Source organism: Scophthalmus maximus, chromosome 5, assembly GCF_022379125.1.
Source record: "Scophthalmus maximus strain ysfricsl-2021 chromosome 5, ASM2237912v1, whole genome shotgun sequence".
NCBI classification, from domain to species: Eukaryota; Metazoa; Chordata; class Actinopteri; order Pleuronectiformes; family Scophthalmidae; genus Scophthalmus; species Scophthalmus maximus.
This window is the reverse complement of record NC_061519.1, coordinates 16,214,096-16,236,809: the sequence shown is the minus strand read 5'-3', so window position 1 is coordinate 16,236,809 and position 22,714 is coordinate 16,214,096. Positions and strand designations below refer to the sequence as shown.

The 22,714-nt window shown below is 43.3% G+C and overlaps 1 protein-coding gene across 8 annotated transcripts in view; it reads left to right on the top strand.

Moving 5' to 3' along the window:
- The window catches only part of LOC118311152 (ephrin type-B receptor 1-B), a 157,971-nt gene that overhangs the window by 91,076 nt on the left and 44,181 nt on the right, over positions 1 to 22,714 (top strand). For all 8 annotated transcript variants that reach the window (XM_035634732.2, XM_035634731.2, XM_035634726.2 and 5 more), the window contains 2 exons: positions 4,229 to 4,384; positions 11,132 to 11,467. In XM_035634732.2, the coding sequence (XP_035490625.1) occupies positions 4,229 to 4,384; positions 11,132 to 11,467 (492 nt within the window). The remainder of the gene's footprint in view (positions 1 to 4,228; positions 4,385 to 11,131; positions 11,468 to 22,714) is intronic.

The following is a 22,714-nucleotide window of genomic DNA, read 5'->3' as shown; positions in this document are numbered from 1 at the left end:
CCTGAGCACTGGCACCCAGCTCTGCACACCGTGTATTTTTTTAAAACTAATTGCTAATCTTCTCATGTAACACTCAGGGGAATTGCTATATCACGGTTGGTTAGAAAAAAAATGTTTTTTTTTTCTTCTCCAAGATAACTTAGACTTTGGAAATGTGTGTTATACACAATGATCGTCATGCTTGTTTTTGAGCTACATTCAGATTGAGATCTTTGTCTTATCAGTAATTAAAGAGGAAGAGCACCTGCTAGGAAAATGACTGACCGTGAGCAGATCATCATCATCTCGTCTCTCCCGGTCAGACTCGCTGTGACAAGCAATGATCCACAGTTGCCGTACCTCTTGTCAGCTCACTGCAGACAGAGACAGACGGGCAAGGATTCAGACATGTCAGTCAAATCAAGAAAACAACAAGGGGAGGAAAGGTGGAAGACAGGGGAGAGCAATCCACCACTAGTGGGGACAAACCAAAAAAAAGAAAGTTGTGAGGGCAGAGGAGAAGAGAGAAAGGGGGATTGATGCAGGGAGAATCCTGCGGGGGCCACTTGAAAGGGTGGAATGTTTAGTTTCTGCATGCAGCCAGTTGAATTGTGGGTTATTCTCCCACTGGGGGACACTAATTGCTTGTTGATCTAATGTTCTATCCCCTCCTGTCCCTGAAAACCAACACGTGATGAGTGATGGGTGTATGCACATTTTTTTCCAGGGGACAGGAACTCCTGGCCTCTTCCAATCTAAATATTCACAAATCAGGAGGAAAGACTTTGGGCTCAGTTCCAATAATCCGATGAAGCATAATGCTGCCCAGCCCACTGCTGCCTGCCCTTAGAACGAGACCTCTGAGGGTTTGCAAAATATTGTACGCACCACTTTCTCATTCGCTCTCCCTCACTTTGCCATATCTGCTTCTTCCTCCCTCTCGCTCTGCGAGACAGATCAGCAAGCAGCTAATAAATGAGTTCAATGCTAGGATCCATGCACACATCATGTGTCCATTAGAGAAAGAGCACCAAGGTAGGAAATATAGTCTAGAAAGAAATTCGTCGTGTGCCGTGTGAACTCTTTGTGTGAGTTGCTGCCTGTTTGTTGGCTGTCACTTATCTCCCCATCCGATAATGCTGATCGCAGCATCTTCAGTTGTCCAAGGAGAGGCCGTAAATTAACGCGGCTTCTGTAGAACATACGCTTGTCAAGTGGCAGAAAATATGGGTGTGCCATCTCATTTAATGGGGTCAGCAGTGGTTACATCTGCATCTGTGTAAATCAGTTCAGTAAATGTATTCCTGGGGTGAGGTTCAGTTTTGCAAACTCTCACGAGACAAATAAGCAACCGCAGCTTCAAAAACAATCCCAATATTGCTGATGATATAGATGGAAAAGAGATGGAAAAGGAGAAAAGGACAGGAGCACTAAGGGGGAGGGCGAAACAAAGTAAACTACATTAGAATAACCATATGTTACTGTTAATATAGGAGTCTTTTATGTTTCAGTTTTTTTTAAACAGGAGTAATAGATTAACTGCAATGGCGTTTTAGTGCCATTATAGATTTTAAAAAGTTTGAGCCAGATAATGGGGGGCGGTGGGTAATATTCTGAAGATTATAAATCATTAGGGAAAATAGGCATCATGAATGTAAAAAGAAAATTAAGTCACTTGCCAGATCTTCCTAACAAGCAATTATATATTGTTTCTTTAAAACATGCCCAAAAGACTGTAACTACATTTTCTTCAAGCGGCCAAAAATGGGGAAAAGAGGGAAGGCCAAAGTCACGTATTGTAAGCGGACTTGCAGCCATTTCTCAGGGTCCTGGACTGTGTATGTTTTTTGAGTGTACGTGAGTGTAGGAGTGTGTGTGTGTGTGTGTGTGTAGATGCATTGTTCTGCTCACAAGTTTTGCCTTGAGGCACTGCCACCTCCGACCCCCCAGTCAGCACAGCCTCCTCGTCTTTTCGCCTTCTTTTTTGTCCATTTATGAGTGTCCAGGCCAGTTCCTGTCTGTCTGTAAACACACAGCCTGAGGGCATAACCCAATGCACATATTCCGCTCACACCCCATTTAACCACTCATTGTGATCTCTTTTCTTAAGAGTCAGGGCAGTAGATATGAAGCTCGTGAGTGAGTGGTTCGAGCTCACGCTGATGTAGGAACTTTACGCCGCAAAGATGATGACACATAAGTTCTCTTCCCCTCTCCTGCTGAAAATGAATTTTTGGTCTGTGTTTTATCGTCTTGTAATCTCTGATATCTTTGGAAGTTATTGCTTTATAAAATGGCTCTGCAGCTGGTTTGTGCTTCCCCATATGGCCCCCGAGAGGTTTTAAGAGTCTCAGTGTTCTGGTATTGGAAGGGTTTTGAACCTTTCACACAAGGAACCTGTGAATTACAAGTCAAGAGAGGTCACACACTTCTGCCCCCTCACGCACAAACTAAAAAAGAGGCTCACTCTCCCCTATAGAAACAGTATGACCTTTAAAGTCTTCTCTTAAAAAATTCTCTAGAACTATTTTATATTCTTCCACACAGCTCTGGAAAATCCGCAGCAGTGTTTTGCTCACAGGGATATCCTTGTGCACCGCAGCTGTGATCTACCTCGCAGCCCTTGGGGATGTTTTATAAGGTGTGTTGTGGTGGTTGCGGCCTGATCCTGTATTTGTTTGTATGCGAAGGTCTAGCCATGAGTGTGAACAGTGTAGTGTGACTAGACACATGGTCAGTCAGTTAGCCTCTGGTGTGTCTGTCGGCCACATGGAAGGAGAAGGGAGAGCAGCCGCCGTTGGGGGCAGCAGCTTGAGTCGTGTGTGTGTGTGTGTGTGTGTGATGCCTCCTCTTTCTCCCTTACCTGCTTTCTTCCTTTACTTTCCTTGATCTATCTGTCCCTCACAAACTGCCCATCTGAATGCAATGAATGGAGTAGTAATAAAAACAGGATCCTACCCTGTTTACAGCTCAGTAAAATAGGCCGCGGCTTCAAAACCCTGCATTCTTTAATGGAGCATACATTTTAAAATTGCTACAAAGGTCTGGAGGTTTTCTCTCAAATAGCCAGTGTGCCATATTCTCCACTGTTTGACCCGGCGGTGAGGAAGAATGGGACTCCTTGGTCACTATTGCTTTTAATAGCCCTCCATTTACCAAGCTCTCCATAAATATTGGAGTACAGGGCTCGTAGTCAGATACAATACAACCATTTTGTGGTAAGCAAAATTTATTCTGATTTAACTGATCTGTGTTGCTTTTGCTATCTGAAACATTTAACCACGGGCGCATCATTTTGCTCTGCTGATGAGGTCTTCTGTGCAGACCTTCTTTGAAATCTTTGATTGATGTACAGTATACTTAGGCTGCACATACCCCCCTAGAAATTTATGCTAGTCTTGAGACAAGGAATATAACTTGTGTTTTTACACAAGCACGAGTATATAGCCAAAAATCCCCATGGTTCATCCACAGTCAGGCCTTTACAGTCTTTCAGTCAGGCAAACAGGCACAGCTGGAGTAACTGTAAGATGCTTGTCCCATGAAATTTATAACCCCTCCCTCCTCTGTGGCGCAGCAACACCACAGTTCCCTCCCCTATCATTGAGCCTGTTCAAATATTTTAGCAGGCGTTTATCATAGTTATTACAGTCGGTAAATCCTTCCCCACATGTGCAAAGAAACCAACATTTTGCTTCGTATTCTTTTGGTGGTCACGAGGGTAAATGGATTGGGTTATTGCCTGGACGTATGGGCTCAGTGATATCGGCCACAATAATCTTTGTCCTCCGCCACGGCCTTTGGAATTTAGAACTCCGACACATTAGAGCAATCTCCACAAAGTGCTGGCAGTGACAGAATGATGTGTTGCCTTAAATTGTTTCCTGTTGCCTCACTACTCCTGGTGACATTTGTGCCTAAACACCGTGAAAATGCTACAGCTGGCTGCCTGCTGACCAGTGCCGGGCATGTTCTGTGCATCTGGGAGAAGCAACATGGTCAGCAGGTTATATACCTAATAAAACAATTTAAAAAAAACTGAATTGATAGTGAAAATAAATGTATAAAGATGTTCTGCATCAATGTGATTAAACAGACATGTTGTATGTTTATTAAAGAATTGCAACTAGAGGAGAAAAATTCTAACAAAAACTATCGTCTGCCTCTGTATACTTCTCTTCCTGGCTCATGATTTTTTTTCTTCTTTTCCCTCCATTCATTTTCTGACATTGTTTTTCTGTTTTTACAGCATGCCCGCCGGGTACCTTCAAGTCAGCCCAGGGGCCTGGTCTGTGTCTGCAGTGTCCTCCTAACAGCCGCTCCGCAGCTGAGGCTGCTACCATCTGTGTGTGCCGCAACGGCTATTACCGCGGGGACGCTGATCAGCCGGATGAACCCTGCACAAGTCAGTATATTTTACATACAGACATACTTCTATACGTGTAGGATAAACACCTGTAATAGACATATCTGTGTGGACATTATCCATGTTGGTTGAAATATGTATCTGACATCAATATTGAATGTATTGGCCATGCATATAAACCACTATAGTTCCATAGCGAGTCTTTACAGTGTGGAATATACACTTTAGAAATATTTTCTTGCTGTCATTTGAATGCAGTAGCATCTCGCTGCCATCTCAGTCTAGTCGTGATCATTACATATCAGGTTTTCCATCATTGACGTCTCCATCACCGCGCATCCTGTCTGTTTCCCCTCAGTTATCGCCCTCTCCCTCTGTCTCTCGTCCTTGCTGTTGTTCTTTCTTTATGTCTGCTCTCATCCCCCAAAGTCCTAATTACTTAGGCAGATGCTGCGAAGCTTCAACATTGCCCTGCCGTTATCCACTGGAGATCCAATAAGGCCTCTCACAGCATCGTAGTTATCTTAATATGATGTAAAAGCAATATGCTAAGCCTTTCTGTCATCCCCGCTGACACCCTCACAGAAAGAGAGGCACCGTTAGACCGTTTGTTTTTTTATCTTCCCTCACTGTCCCCGGGGAGTGTCTTAATGGTTTGTTCTCCCCACAACCCCAGACCTCGAAGCATTATGGGTGTGGTTATGTATAAATGTTGGCCTAATTTATTCACATACACCTGACTAAGTGGCTCAAGGAATTGATCAGGATCGAGGGCCTTTCTGAATTTGATTGCAGCTGCACAGTGCAGCCTTCACGTCTAAAGCATTAATAGAATGCCCTTTTTTTTGCCACGTATCTTTTTAATAACTCCGAATGACTTGCCTTAAAGCTATAGAGGATCCTCAGTGCGTGGCTGTTTCAGCGCTTCCCAAGTGTAACCATACGCACCCTTCAGGCTTTGGGTATTCTCAACGGATGACACCCCACCATAACCTTGAGTTTTGTCCACCCTCCCGTGGCACACTACACAGCTCTCTGGTGAATCGGTGAACGCTCCGTCAAGTTTATCATCTGCCCCAAACTTGAGGCCTTATATTTTCCCCTAGCAATCTGCACAACATCTCCCCAGTGGAGCATCTTTAACAGATCCCTGTGGTCTTTGTTCAGTTTCCAAATGTTACACAGTTTCCTGTGTAACATTTCCTCTGTCTTCAATTAGTGTGTGCCACTTCCTCTCTAGTCTTATCTCCTCTGTTCTGTTCATTTTCCCCCTATCTGCGTCATAATCAGTTTTTCCCTCATGCTCTGTACAACTTCAATCCTCTGCATCATAATTTTGACATTAAGGGTATGCCGTTTTTAAATTATAATATTTCCTAGGTGCTAAATTACATAAAGTAAAAGAAAGAGAATTTTCACTTTTACAATCACGATTATGCAGTGCACTGCAAAATGAAATATTCATTAAAAAAACAACTTCGGTCTGTCCTAAATTTTTGTGCACGATTAATTCAAAGCCTGCTCTGAGGGTTGAACTGTACAGTGGCATACTGAGCTTGATGCGCAGTATGCCCTAGATCTCAGCAGGCGGGGGGCAGTGAGATCATCCTTGTAAGAATCTCTTAAAAACTGCAGGTCCCGATAAGAGCACTGCTCGAGTAGCTTAAATCAGGCCAATCTGTAGCTGCAGAGGCTGCAGCTTTGGCTCCTCGCGACAGCGTCAGAGGCGCCGGGTCTCTGTGTGCTCCAGATCAGTCTGATTAGCTTGCTGATGGATTGTCCAGCGCCCGCCTGTGTCAGCAGGGGGCTTCACGCTATAGCCCCCCCCCCCTTTCCCTCAGGGATATGCCAAGGATGCGCTTCAAAGCACCCTTCCACCTCCCGCACCGCCTTTATCCCAATCCTCTGTCTTGTGCTGATTCCAGCTCATGCTTGGGGGAGGCACACCAAGTGTTCTGTCTCACAGCGTGAAGTCCAGTTCCCCCCAGCTCGGAGACCCAGCACAGTGGGCTTTGGGACGGTGGTCTGCGTTGCACTGCATCCCCTCATGGTCCCTTCTCCCGGCTCCAGACCCCAGTCTGACATACCTCCAAATCCCCGAATTAATGTGCACATGTGAGAACGGTGTGGCTGGGGGTGGGGGTCAGCCAGCTCCAACATGCTGGGTCAGTGGGTTTGAATCAGAGGAGGCGAATGACGAGTTGAGTGGATACTGAGGGGAGTCAGCCAGTGAAACCAGCGCTGATTGCTCAGTAGGGGAGAAGGGATGCAGTGATGGAGCTTCCCGGTGTGAGGAACAGTGGAGAAAGGAAGGGAATGATGGGAAAGAAGGACTAATGACAAAGATATTTGTAAAAAAAAAAAATAATAATCCCATCTAGACAATGGGAGGGATGTGTCAAATTAAGATTTGAATCTGTACATGTGAGAGTTTAGTCTTAAAAAGAACGCAGGACTGCAGACAAAGGCACATTGCCTCTGCCAGGCCACCAAGCAGTTCACGAGGAAAATCTTTGGAATTTAACTGAATCAATATAAATATAGGGGATGAGAGAGTAAAAGGATGGTTTTGACATTCCTCTTTTGTACCACACTGGCCTCTGTATCTTGTGGCTCACACTCTCAATATCTGTGGCTGGTGCCCTGAAAGCCTCCTTGAGCCTTCATTACACAAACGGAAGCCCATCAAAATTCCTGACTGAAAAGACAGGGTTGTCTATTTTGTTCCCTTCACCTCATCATCCCATTAAGGGATTTTTCTTTTCCTCTTCTCTTTTTTGCTTGCCTTTGCACTGCGTCTCCTTTCCCCTTGTTCTGGTTTCAAAGAGAAAAAGGAGTGAGCCATCAAAGTGCATCCATTTCCTGTTCTTTTCTTTCTCCCTTTTTATTCGCCACTTCAACTGTGCTGTCAGTTCTGGAGTCAGTTGACAGTGCTTCCAAGAGCTCCGCAGTCAGTTTCCTCTCTAAGTATCGCAGTATTAAATGGAGCTAAGTTCAGGTATTTATCTGGCCTACTCTAATCCCTGTACTGGCTCGGAGGACATAATGTTCGGTAGCAGTGTGTGCATTCGTGGACCTGTTAAAAAAATGACTCATCTAAAGCTTTATAAATGCACAGTCATGTTAAGGTATTGTAGTATTGTAGAGAGTCATTTGGATTTTATTCTTAAGTCCGTTAAAGAAGAGCTGCCGCTTCTTCTCAAACAAGTCATCTCACAAGCTTCACTACACACACACATACACACCTAATCAATCGGACGCCCTCAGTCTCCGAGCTAGACAGTATTAGTTCCTATAACATGTTTTATTTCAAGTCTCACCAACCCACACAACCCTGCTCTCTCTTTCCCTTCTACCAGCCCGCCTGGCTGTGATCAGCATCTCCACACAGGGACCTTCTGCTGGTCCCTCAAGGCCCATTTCACATCATAAAAACAAACATTTTGGTGGAAGAGAAGTGTCGGCCTCCACCCGTTCAAAGGGGGGAATGAGTAAACAATGTGCAGAAGTGTTTATTTTCGGGCACTGGGGCTCTTATTATTAGCAACCCAGGGAGCAGTACAGTACCAGTGCAGCTGGTCCACCTGTAGCAGTAGCCAATAGGCAGCAGTGGCAATAAACAGTCCCTTTGAGTATGTCACCGTGCGAGTCTGAACACTCCTTTTCACTATTCCAGTGAATCGGAAAGAGTTTTGAGACTTTCGGACTTAAGCGTGAAAGACATAGTGAGTGGTCCAATTAATCATAGTTCTGGAGATGATGTACATGATAGTAATGCTGAATTTTTGTATGTTTTTAGAAGAAAGACATTTTTATTGTCCACATGTGTTAAAGATACAGGGTAGCACATACACATACACAAATAGCTAGCTGCAGTTTATCTTAGGTACATATGCTTACAGTATTTACATTTAAAGTTACAATATTTTGTCATTAAGAAGGGATCCCCTTATTTCTAAACTCCATCCACTACACAAATATATATTTGCCCATACAAATATGTAAACGTTTTCCTTTGCTAGAGCAGAGCGGATGCTCTTCTATGTGATATTGGCAGTTTATGCGACCGTTCAAACAGTTTACACAAACTTTTCCTTGAATCACAGATTTGGCTCCGGGGGCTTAGTTATTGCACGAAAACACAAGTGAGTCTTGTTGAGTGCAACCGTATTTATCATGTGAGTAAGACAAACTAAAGGAAGCCAATGAAATAATGGTTTAAAACTGTTTGTTCTACAGTGCAAACGCTGTTTATATTGTATGTAATATATTTAAATTGTGGTTCATTGTCTTAAATGTGCAATATTACACTTGGAAAACAAGACGACATGGGCCTTAACTATTTCCTAAAGTTCTACCTACAGAGACAAATCATCTGGCTGCATGTTTTCCTCCTGTGTATTTGTGCATACCATTATCGATTTCCTACTTTGAGAAGCTTGGCCATTTAGGGCTATGTAGGTAAGGAAAAGGGATTTTAAATTCCGCACTGGAATTAACACAGAGCCAATGCAGAGAAGCTGATAAGGCAGCAATACAGTGTGATATCTTGTTCTATAGTTTCTGTCTAGTTTCTGCTCCTCATGCTGCAGAGTTTCTCATCAGCTGGAGGCTTTTCCCAAAAATATTGGCACAGTCTGATTATAAGGAATGACAGCAGTCCAGTCTGTCGCCATTCTCTTAGATGAACCCCCCCCCCCATTGTCTTTGTACAAATGTACAATCAAATTAAATCTGCCCATTTTCCGCATTGTACAAAAAAAGCCTACGTTACCATAGTGAGAAATCTTTTTGGGCCAGCGTCTCAACCTTGCAATAAGGAATGTGTGGTTATTGTAATATCCTGATTACACTGGTTACACTATTGTGTGACACATTTGTGTACTGTATTTTAATGAATCAAATAAACAACAGACAATCTATTGCATCACTGAAATAGAGCCCCCTGATGTCGTCATACATGTCAAAGAGGACCCAGGGGCTGCTTGTCTTACCCTTTTAACCTAAGTGAAAGGAAGTGTACTGTATGTAAGCACAAGCGAATCTGATTGGCATTGCTAAACGACCGCAAGCGGGGAGCCTGTAAGTAACGTTCTCAACAAATTAAATTCTATGGCAAATTATAACAGCCAAAGGCTACGGTAATGGTCTGCAAATCACTGCTTAAGTGGCAGTCACATTTGATTTCTCGTGCTGTCCATGCATACGTGTAGCCTGGTTGTAATTGGGCGGAAGGAGTGTGACACTGCGTTCACACCTCAACCAGGATCTTTTTTTTTCTTCTTTTTTTTTAACCCACAGTTGTATGAATACATTGATAGAGACAGTGCAGACACAGATACACGGAAATAGATAATTAAGGCGTATGTTTGTGTCACATGCTTTTCCACATGAGCAGATGTGCATTGCTTTTCATAGCGATGCCAGTGTGGGGACAGGTGCGTGCACGTGATTAATGATGCAGAGGATACAAGTGGTGTGAGTAACATATGAGGTGCCTGTTGTGCATTCCCCGAGGGAAAAGATAAAAGTGCTGCCAATTGCCTCACGAGGCCTGTTTCCTACCAACACACGCAAGTTTTTGCTTGACCAAATTATGCACCCCTTCATCTGCTAAGTTTTATTAATGTAAATTATTGGATGAGTTCATTTTGTAGCAGTTGACCATGTATTTGGAGCACGAGCTTCCCTCACAGCCAGACCATAATAATCACACTATGGAGGTCACGCCCTTCCTGTCACTGACCTCTCTGCTGTTGAGGTGCTGAGCTGAGGTCGCAGCAGTAACAGTGCCGTTCCCTCACCCTTGTGTGTTCTGCCACTTTGTCCCAGCTCCCCAGGGCTATCCCACATGGCGTTACGGCAACAATGATTAATTGTGTCGGTGTCGAGTGGAATAACTATCTGGCCCATGCCAGATAGAAATGGGGGAACTCAAGTGCTGCATCATAATATGCTTGAAAATGTATATGCATTGCTCTTGTTGTCACAGTTCAAAAGAAAGGGGAAGAGGAGAGGAAGTGCAGTATCTAAGAGAGCTGAGTAATTCCTCAGAGGGTCTGTAGAGTTGGATGAATTTGTAGTTTCACAGTAGTCATGGATCTAGAAATGCGTCGGTGTAAATTCTCTTTTAATGATAAAGGTCAGGCTTTATGGAGCATAAATTGGTGCCGGATCAGCTCTGCAGGGCAGCCTCACTCAACCAAAGCAGAACTGACTAAGGGCATTAGCGAGTTTCTGCTTTATCTGCAGTGTCTGGTATATGAGAAGAAAGAGCTGTGGAGGGACAGAGAGTCTCATCTGAGCAAATTTCGACACTGTCACTTGAGGGGATTTTAACTCTACGAAAAATTGTGCTCCCGTTGCGGGATGCTGAACATGCCACTTCTCTGCCTCCTTATGTTTAGGCACCACTGAAGCAAAACAATAGTTTTGCCATTTCTTGATTTGGTCCTGAATATTGCCTTTGTGTTTCCGCTCCATCTGCGAGCTATGAGGGAGTGAATGGGAGCGTGAATCTCCAGAGCCACTTAGATAAGAATACTCAAAGCAACACTGCATTTTGCTAAATAACTAATGTTTGATAGACAAAGACGTTTCGCTGTATGATCTCTGTGGGGATGAATGGCATAAATTAGCATTACGATTTTGCCTGAGACGGTGAGAAATAAGTAAAAGTTGCTCTTTTTTATTATTTATTAGTTCGTCAATTGACTTAATTCCTTTTTTCTTTTTTTTTTGAAGCACAACGGTATTTAAAGACCACGACTCTCTGTACATTTACAGGTGTCCCGTCGAGCCCGAGGAACGTGATCTCCATTGTGAATGAGACCTCTGTGATCCTGGAGTGGCATTCCCCCAGGGAGACGGGTGGCCGCGACGATGTCGTCTACAACATAGTGTGCAAGAAGTGTCGCGCCGACCGGCGCTCCTGCTCCCACTGCGACGACAACGTGGATTTTGTCCCGCGGCAGCTGGGTCTGACTGACACCAGCGTGTTCATAAGCAACCTGTGGGCTCACACTCTCTACAGCTTTGAGATACAGGCCGTCAATGGAGTCAGTAATAAGAGCCCGTATCCCGCCCAGCACGTCTCCATAGACATCACCACCAATCAGGCCGGTAAGTGGCGGATATACGGCGCGGTGTGATGATGATAATGATGCGATGATGAGGGTGACGTCTATAGTGATCCATTTCCAATATGACTGTCGTCATCATCATTGTGTAACATACCATACACCTTTCCTCTGTAAGCAATCTAGTTTCACTGGGGCTTCATTTTATCTTAAGACTCAAAAATGACAAATCCTACTACTAATGTTTAATTGACTTTTATTTTAACTACAGAGACTATCATGTGAGTGTCTCACTTTGTGGCATAGAAGATTACAAGGCCACTAACATTTCACCTGTGAATGATTTTAAGTGCAAGGCCAGCTGGTTTGGTGAAATGTAAAAACATACGTACAAGCTCTCCTGCGAGTCCTCCTTTGTTGAAATCAAAGTGATGGTTTTCCCTTTTGAAAACACGATGGATGAGTTCAAACCCTGCTCCCGCAAACAGAATGTTGCATTTTGTCGCAGGACAAGCTGTTCCATCCCTCTCTTCTCTTTGTAGTATATTTACACATGAAATCTGACTATAGAAATATCCCCAGTTTGTATGTCTCTGTGGGGATTGCAGAAAGTCTTTTTCTTCCAAGATTGAGAAAGGTAATCGTCCCTCCACAGACAACAAGAGTCGTTTATAAAACCTGTTTTTCAGGGTTCACAGACGCGTCTTTGTTGTTTAATGTGGTCTCTGTTTAATGACACTTTGTTTTGAGAGCTATGTCGCATTGGCAAGTCACTACTCCTCTCTTCATGGAAGGCTACATCCCATTTAAAACACATCTTTAAAGGACGCAACTAAGCAAAGTTTATTTATATGAGCAGCTTTCACAGATGCTAGTCACAAAGTGCTTACCAATTAAAGAGATACAATCTAATAGTTGGAAAGAAAATAAATAAAGCAAAGATAAAAACACCAGATGAAATATGTAAGTGCATAAACAAAGGTAAAAGACCCAGATAAAAGGAGAGCAGATAGATAGATCTGATAATAGAAATTGAAACAGAAAACACTACATATCACCTAAATACCTGGCTAAACAGATGGGCTTCAAACTGAGTATTAAAAGATTCCACTTAAACTCACACACTCCTTCTCACTGGAGACAAGCAAACAAACAAACAAAAAAATCACCCACTGGAGGATAATCTTTGCAGGTATTCGTTTAATCTCAAAACACAGATAATGGCACATACACACTATAGGATGTTGTTAGGATTGTCGCTCCGGGCACCACCTCAGCTCGCCTCTCTGACGTGATCTCGTGAGGAAGAAGGTTGCAAACAAATCAAACACGATGGAGGCCGGCGTAGTGCGACAACCTGCTCTATTGGTAGCAGTAGGGCACTCGTACAGTAGCCCTGTTTTGTGGTCGCCATTTTCGAAAGGTCTATAATGGTGAGTAGCTGATGGTGTTGCTGGCAAATTGTATCTCTCTTTGGTTCCACTAGGAAAGTTTTGACGTTATCATCCCACTTCTAAATCCTAAATATCAAACATGTTTTGATAATTATCGGGGTGCAGCAGTTCGGGAGGCGAGAGCGCGCAATCTCCCGTGATAGGTGCCTAACCGAGTGATCATCAGTGGCTCAATGTGCTGGAATCAGGCCCAGCATGTTCAACAGGAATGCAGATCAGCTGAAAAAGATTTTGGAAGACATTAAATACCAGTGTTCATCTCTGATATTCAGCAAGGAAACGTAATAAAATATCAGGAATTCCAAACAGAGGCGCGTTTGTTACAGCGAGGGAGCTTCTGTTTTAAAAAAAAGCCGGGGTTCATGAGGAATAAACGCTGTTCAGCTGTTTTTTTTTTAATTCAGCGATTGGGACGACACAGTTGGAGCTCCGGTTAAGGCAATTGATTGGCTTTGTTTTCTGTACATGAAAACCACTTAACCGCTTAGACTCGGTGCCCAACTGCATTAATTACTACTTGTGGCCGATGAGGCTGGTGTGGCTCAGCAAAAAGTTCCACAGTGCTACTTTAATTGTATTTATTCTGTCCCTGCTCTGAGCATTGCTGAGGACAGACACAGACATGCTGATCCACAGGTTCTAGCGCTAGTGTCGTAAAAGCAGCCATCCAAGTTCAACACTTTTCACTGTTCATTAGTTTAATGTCAGAATGGAGGAGACCCAACCCAAGATAGACACACGAACAGCTGCTGTTTTCAGGACAAGTTGAAATATTTTTCGCTCCTACTCTCTCTTCCTCTCTTCCGTCTCCTTGTCTTTCTCTGCCAGTGTGTGTTTGTGTGTGTGTCCTCTGCTTTTTTGCCTGTGATGGATCTGAGCCCAGTCAATGAACATGACCTTCATCCTGTTATTCTCTCTCTCTCTCTCTCTCTCTCTCTCTCTCTCTCTCTCTCTCTCTCTCTCTCTCTCTCTCTCTCTCTCTCTCTCTCTCTCTCCCCCCGTCTGTCTCTTGGTTTGTATGTGTGTGTGTGCTCATCCTCTAAGTGAGCCTGTGATGGGATTTGAGCCCAGCCAATGGAAATGACAGGTCGAGGATATTGTCTTTGCCGGTCCTCTTTGCCACTGTGTTTTTCATGCTCCTGTAGGTCTTTGACTTGTACACAGAACGACCTATCAAGGGACAAGCATTGACCGAGTGAAAAATTTAAATGAGGCTCTCTTCGTTTCTCTGTGTTACTGTGGATGAGGCGGGCCGTGAAAATGGCATTGTGAGCATTTGGGACCTAATAACAGGCTTGAAGTGGAGTTACACTGGTGAAAGACAAGCGAGTGTTGCTTTAGTTCATGCTGGCAGGGTTCCCCTAAGGAAGGAGATACCGGTTTGTCAGCTTAGGTCCCTGCAAACTTTTGTTTGGCCATGCACTATGATTTTACTGTATCATGTCTTGTGTGACATACAGTGCGACCTTGTTTACATCTGATCCAACGATGCAGTATTTGATGTCAAAGGATTTGAGAATTACTGATGTGCATTTCCACAGAACCGACTAACTTCACATTTCTTCTCCAAGATCGTCGGAAAGGAAATTGGTTCATACAGATCTCTTTTGTATAGCGGGTACATTTTAAAATGACATTTGGTCCAGTTGGTGGATGGCATGCCATATTTGATTACCACGACTCTAGAATGTGATGACCATCTGAACTTGTCTTTGTGTGAGAATGGGCCAAGGGAGAGATGGGAGGGGAGACGGGACAGGGAAAGAGAAAGCAGGTGCCTGTTTTTGACCAGAGTGCGTGACTTTGACAGCGAAGAAGAAGAAAATGAGGGAGTAAATAGGTCTGATTATCAGGGTGGCCTAATGGTGCCGACTATCCCCATTTGACAGGTTAATAGCACAGTTGACAGATAGATGTAGAAGAAGCAATGCTCAGGCCTATTGTTGAAGTCTGCTGCGGTAATGAGGTGTCTGCCAGTAATCTGCCAGGCCTATGTCCAACCCTATGTGGCCCTTTGTAGCCAGATAATTGCACAGTTCCCAGTTTCGACAGGGGGTTTCAGTTGGCGAGCCACTGAAGAGGCAGACGTATCGAGAAGGGATTATTGTTAATAATGCACTACAAAATATAAAAGTAGAGACACTCTTTAAAATGTAGGGCGTTATTTTGGTTGGTTCAGTAAGACTTCAATGTTTGATGTGTTGTGTGCTCTGAGACGCTTCTCTGCTTATCACAGCTGTAAAGAGTGGCTATGGCTTTTCTGCCAGCCGGAACCAGCCTGGCCATTCTCCTTTGACAGCAAGGTGTTTTTTGTCTATTTATGTTTTTTCGTTCCTCGCACTTAAAGTGAAGGGTTGATAGATGTGACGGTAATTGTAGGAGGTTGGGAGTATGCAACTATAATAAACCAAATCCAGAGAAAATAACTCTCTTCCAGATGGTATCCGTGGTGCTGATGCCCGCATATATATGCAAACATTCCCTCCATCTTACTATTAAACCAAAAAAGCAAATATAAATATAAGTACATCATTTTTATAATGACTGATCCATTAAAGGCACAGCACAATCGAAAACCCTGCTCAAACTTATCTGATTGTTTCAGCAGAAGAATGATAATTCAAACCCCTCAACTGTGAGACAAAAGAACAGGCTGCCACTGTTTGGACTTAACAGATGAACAATACACAACCCTAATTTCACATAATGCCCTATCCATGCCAGAGCCAAGACCACCAGTGCAATAGACAGATTTCTTTGTTTATGTCACATGGCCATGTTTATGCACATCGGGGAGTGAACAAGAGCGGCAGATATGCAGGAAGTGGAAGTTGAAATTTTTCCATTAAAAAAACTTTCATTGTGATTCTGCTTTGAATTGGAATTAGTTACACTGGTAACATTGAGCATTGCACAATTTTGTATTTTTCTTCCTCATAACATATAATTTTACCAAATTTATTTCATTTTTCTTAGTTTTACATGAGGCGTACACTATAGCCAAAAGGTTTTGGCCCAGGTAAAGGTAAAGGCCGCGGTGCTCACATTCTCCTCCGAATCCCTCTTGGCTCTGCCTTTCAAGGTGAACTGTTTTGTTACACAGCTGTCAAAAAAAGGCTTGAGATAAGTCATTCATTGCTTGGCAATTTTTATTTTTTCCATTTCCCCCAATCTTCTTTTGCAAGTAACTTGCATGGACATGGAACTCTGCCTAATATAAAAGTAAATTGCAATGGCATTTATATATGCACTCGTTATAATTACAGCATGGAGCAGCAATTGTTGATGTCACTGTGTCATGTGCCATAGAAATTAGGGCCTATAGCGTCAATTCGCAAGCAGCGCAGTTCTGAAGGACCAGAAAGCAAGAAAATGTTTCAGTTTCACTGATGCCAAAGCCTAAGTTTAAGTTTTACTGTCTGGTAAAATGAATGACAAAAACGTGTGGTATATTATTACTCCTCTAGTACCATAAGAATATACACCTTTGAGAGTTTTCTTCGTAAGGAAAGAAAAAGTTTGTTCCTATCTCAATGGATATTTGCCTTTTCAACTTAATGTGACAAAAAACGAAAGGGGCAGCAGTAGTTGTGACAGCTTATGGTCTAAATTGGCCATGAGAAGACAAAGGTGAGAGGAGGAAAAGCTTGGATGAGGAGGGAATAATGTAGCCAGGGAAAGAGTTGAAGGGATTTAGTGTGAATCACCGCAGAGGCCGTTTAACTGCCCTCGATCCTACCGTGTGTCTGGGAGGAAGGACTGATCAATAGTCTGATTTAGGAGTTCATCCACGGTCTGCACTCTCCAGAAGATTCACACGCACACACACACACACACACACACACACACACATACAGTATAGATACAGACACAAATGATACATAGTGCCTCTTCATAGGCTATCATTCATGCCTGACCTGAATTTGGTCATATTTATGTTAGTTATTGAAAATAGCCAATGGCTCTTTCTGAAATAGGATGGTTTTGATTGAAGGGACATTCCTTGTGAAGTTTTTTTAAATGTGTGGGCAATGACTATAGTTTTGGTGAAAACGATTACTTATGTAATGCATCCTGTTGTCCACTACAGCCTCAGGAGAAGAGGGCATTTTTCATCCTGTAAACATTCTACAACTCCTTCCTACAATGAGTGGTTGTGTGGGGGTGGTTTGGTGAAAAATGCATGAGAAGAAAAATAGGTCCATAAACCTTTAAGACTTGTGCTATCATTTCCCTCTAACGCCTGATGTTCAACAGTTCTGTGATCTTACTGGCACTGCCTTCCTGACCTAGATTGTGTGCCAACAATCCCTCAGACCACAGAATGCCAAGTATATCTACAAACAACCCTCCTCCACTTAGCGGCTCTGTTTGGAGCACCATTCCCACAGAAATGCAAACATCACTGTCCCTGGCCTTCTATGGGCAAGTGGGTTGCATTCAAGATACTAAGAAGCAACGCAGTGGACTGAAATCCAAACAACCAGATGAATTAAAGAGATCTGTGCTATGTGGGATTCTAAAATCAGACGAGATGTTAGGCAAACATGTCTGTGGAGGGGATCCAAGGCACTACTCATTATATCCTTTCAGTTTACAGCCCACAGAGCCTTTCCATTTGTTTCCTGGGGGTTTGCCTCTTTCCTCGGTTCTTCCCTCTCAATTTTGCCTTTATGTTTCTTAGCTAGGGTGTCCAACAGTTTCATCATCTTGGACGGTTCTTCCGGCTCTCTCCGAGTGCCATTTTTATTTCATTTGATGCCTGTTTTCATAAATGTTGGCTCCCGTCCCGAAAACCAGAATGTGATGTAGTAGCTACAGGCAGAAACAAACGTGTGGGTTTGAATGCTGCTGAGCCCCTTCGTCAATCATGATGTCTTCGAATAGTGTTCTAAGTGACAGTGAGTGTAAGCATGAGCTTCGACCTATGTGTCTGTGCCTGTGACATGCTCATGCAGTATACAGGTTCTTCTTTTCAGGTTTCTCCACATTCAGAATCCTCCGTGTTTAATGTGATTCTGAAAATAATTCCAACCATGGCTCCTTGACAGAAATCCATGGGGCTGAACTTATTCCTCTTTATGATGTTTGAGACCCATGACCATGTAGTCATGGGTGGCTTGGCCCTGTGAGCCCCTGCTAATGGGGCAGGTAGTTAAACCTATGCCTTTGACAGACCCACAACACATAACTATAGGCTGCTTTCCTCATCAGTGACACTGAACCCCTATTAGGAGACTCCATGGTTTGATAGTGTCAGCAGCTTAAAGCACAAAAGCGGAAGTGCACCACAGAGAGAGAGAGAGAGAGAGAGAGAGAGAGAGCAACTCAGCCTGTGTACCTGTATGTGGCTGCGAAAGTGTCCAGATGTTGTAATGCGCCTGTGTGCATCACGCAAGGTCATTTCGTGGCCTTGTGTTTGAGTGACCGTTTGGTGGTGACATCAGCTGACCAACTGTAGTGCAAATCAATGTCCAATCATTTTACTGAGAGCAACTGAGACAGAGCATTATCTTCTGGCTGGGAAGTCCAATGAAGCTGTGCAACGCAGGCATGAAGAACAGACAACCGCCTGTGCTCGGTCTATCCCAGGATTCTCACAATGAGAAAGAGAGGGAGAAAACTTGTGTGCTCGCTTCGGGGAACTTTTTAAACTTTGCAAAGCTTTGCAGTAATTGCTCCTCCACCACGTCACCAACTCTGGACACTTTTAAAACTTGCCTGAAATCCAATTTTTACTCTCTGTCTTTTAAAACAGGTTGAGACTTTTATTTATGTCATCTTATTTCAATATTTTTTCTTTTTAATTTGTTCATTCAATGTATTTTTGTTGCCTTCTTGGCTGATTGGTTGATATTTTTATATTTCCCCCCCTTTTTGCACGACCATTATTGGCTATGCAATACAACATTCGCTATACAATTTTGACTTCAATTCAACATGGAATGTGACTGAGAAAAGGCAGTGTGCCACTTGTTAGCCTGTAAGAACAGCTGCATATTGTCTCCTGTGGCTCTGGAAGGAGCTTTGTCAAGTGTTGAGACAGTTGCCCCTTGTGGTGTAATCAGGGTCATTTTGGCTTAGATTCCAATATACTGTATGACAAACAGAAACTGGAGCAGGGCCCATTCAAGTGCAGGGCACTGCATAGGTTTTTTCTTTTTAAATCCGTCCCTTGTGTGGACCAACTTTATGAAAGAACCTGAGCATGTTTTCAAAAATGTGGAACAACACACTTGATATGCTGACCCCTTTGCCATAACATATGAAATATGGTCACTGTACACTGGAGGCACAACAATGAAACCAGAGGTTCAGAACTGTGCCAGACATGTAAAATGATGCTCCAACTCATCTGTATTCCACCATAGATTAACGGCACTTTTCATTCTTTCGTCACATTCTTTCATATTCTCTCTGTCCCTCCTTTCTCTTTCTCTTTCTCTCTCTCTCTCTCTCTATCTCTCTCTCTCTCTCTCTCTCTCTCTCTCTCTCTCTCTCTCTCTCTCTCTCTCTCTCTCTCTGTGTCTTAGCCAGACACAAGGAGGTTTTGACTTTGATTAATGGTGAGCCAAGCTCTGCATTAAAAGCCAGGGGCAGCAAGTGGGGCCAGATAAAAGTGGAGCACAGGAACAAGGGATGGGAGAGATGGAGGGAGGAGAGAGGAGTGCAGGACACAGTCACCAATCACTGTCAGCATCACCGTCCCAGGGTGACAGTGGGGGATGCAGTTGGAGGGGACAGCAGTGCTTCATTGGGCTGAACCTCACCCTCGTACAGGCATGACACATTGTCTCTGACAGGCTCTTCAAACATAGACTCCGAGGACACAGACACACATACGCACATGTGCACACCCACTTTAAATCTATCTGCTGCTTTCCTGCCTTCAAACATGGTCAGTGGGGCAAGCCAATGAGTTCTTTTTCAATCAGGGATGTGTTGTTTTTTGGAATAATGTATGATAAAGTTGATAAGTAGCTTAGGTTATTTTTGCCTCAATAAGTCAGTGGTAACTTGCCAATCAATCACATAGTTGTTGTTTTCAGTTGACACAGAAACTTTGGTAGCATCCACAAGGAGCATGTTAGGTTGATCAAAAGATCCCGACATCAATTATTCAAAACAAAGTTTTGGATTAAAGAGGTTATAACAAGACATTCTCAACACTATAACCCCCCGCCCCCCAAAAAATTATAAAAAGAGAGATGCGCATTTTGCTCTGGCACAGGAAGACAAGTCCCAATCCTTAATCCAACCTACAAAGCTGTGATGGCCTCAGTTGTTTCTGGAGTAAAGAGCCATCAGTGGGCACAACACCAGACCCATTTGCTAAAAATAGAGTCTCAACCAAGGGTATACACTTGCAAACATGAAGACATTAAACACTTAGCACTTTGAAAAAAAAATACTTAAAAAGTCTCCATGGTAAAAGAGCGGGGAGGAGGATTTGGTTGCTGGGGCTTGCTCCTCCTTAGCCTCCCTTTTTCCACTACAAGAATTTCTGTGTGGAGTGCCTCTCCCTTGGGTCTGTCAGGAACAGTGTGTGCCTGTGGCCGGTAATTGATAATGCAGCCCAGGCAGCCCTAGCCCTGGTCAGTGGAGCGTGAACCAGCTTGAGAGGCAGAAAGCCTGAAGTGTACCGAGGTGAAGCTTCGCCCTCACACTCTCTGTTTAGTGTGTGAGAGAGGGAGCGAGGGGGGAAGAGGAGGGAGGGCAGGACGTGAGAGCCAAGGGAGGCGGACAGAATGGGATCCATTCACACTGGCAGGATCAACAGAGCCCCTTCATTTGTTTACATATCAATTTTAGGGTAATTATCTGACACTCAAATAAAAAAAGGAATACTGATCTAATCAAAACTGTAGAACTTCTTTCCCACAAAACATAATTTACGAGCAACCACAAGTAATGTCAAGGTCAAGGGCTGTTCTCCTTACAGAACCCCTGGGATCAGCGAGTGCTTATGCAAGAGTGTGGTGTGGGGAGAAGGAAAAGAAATAAAATGTCCTCGTTTAAAAGTGTCATTTAGTGATGAGAGGGAGCCATTCGCTGCCTTTTCAATAGTGAAGTTATTCAGAAAAGCTGGTGAGTGGAGACCAGGCGGAGCGAGGGAGCTGGGCCTCAACAGGCCGAGAGCCAAGAGGCTATTAGGCAAAATGTGGGACTTGTGGGGCTGTATTTATGCCTGCAAACATAGGGGTGGAGATTCTTTACCTAGCCCTGTATACAAGCAGCAAAGCTTTGAACTTCCTATGAGCACCCATGGAATCAATTTTTTAATCAGACATACATTTGTGTGTTCACAAATTGTGGAAATTTGGGTCGGTTTCATCCTTTAACTTCAGATTTCATCCCAGCAACTTGGAGGAGTTTGTGATTATACAGTAGAGTATGTGCATATTCACATATGCCATCAAAGTGGATCATTTGTACATCGGAGCTAATCAATTTGTATTTTTATTTATAAATAACGATTTGTTTTGTGTAATTATCTCATCTGGATCATAGATTGATATGTACATTCTAAGGATCTACTTGCATATCAAATTCTGAATATCATTAAATATCTCATGCCTGAATGACAAACAAATCTGATTTAAAGTTATGACTAGTTTAATACTCAAACACAGCTGGCACCATGAGCAAATCAGATTTTGGTTCTAATGACTCTGTGTCGCTTCAAACTGGTTAGAAGTGTACAGACAAAAATAGTCCCCCCAAAAAAAGAGAGAGCGCAATAACCCAAACCGCTCTTATCCGCCAGGAAACCCCAACATTCATTCTTCGAATCTGATCATCTTAGCACGATCAGTGAAAGGATTACGATAGCTCCAGTACCTCTTGATTGTAAGGGATCCCAGTGATCCCCACTAAGTGTGTGAGGATTTGAACTGTGTAGATTTTCTGCTGTTGAGTGTGAGTTGACAGGTTGAGACAGACAAGGCCTGAACTGCCAGTCCAGCGCTGTCTGTGACATTTAGGAGCTTGTCAGCGTTCCCTGGATTACACATATAATAACACAACAAATAGGTGTGGAAAAGTGCTGAATACCAGTACAAGGGAATATACGTTTCCCTCACACGGGAAAAAAATCTGGCGTTTTAGAATAATTTGAGTCAGAAAGTCAGAAAAGACAAGATAGCTGTGGATTTGTTGAACGACGACAGCGAGTTAATCTGCCATGGTATGATGGAGAAAAACACAGATGGATGTTGACACCTATGCTAAAAAAAAAAAAATAGGTGCATTTCAGTTCATTTTAATTAATTTTATTACAGACCTGTAGATAAAAAATAAGAAAAACATCTGATCATATAATGCACTGGTTCACATCCAGGTTTGATTAAACCTGAGTAACAACATGCAGTGTTTAAACAGGGTGTGGTGATACTAAGACCGCCACCTTCGTCTAACTGTAATTTCAAGATGTGAAACCAAACACAAACATGTGCACACACACATGCGTGCAGAGATTTATAGCGCATTATGTCTTCTTTCCCACCAATAACACAATCACTCAGTGGCATGTGAAGAGTGAGGAGAGGCAGGGGTGATGGAGAGAGGACACAAATGATGGAGTGAGCATGGAACTGTAGAGTATCTGGGTTAATTGACAGCCCATGTGTGTGCAGTCAGGTGCACTGGGGTTGAAAGATGGGACAGACTGTGCAGTTGGGCCAAAACAATCACAATACTACACCAATATGATTCCAAAGAGTCTCATCCGATGTATCGCATGTGTATTCGGATTGGAAGGCCTACATGTTAGGGTATATAGAAACTTGAGATCCTTATTTTACGACAGATCCACGATCAAAGTCTGCTCGTGCTTG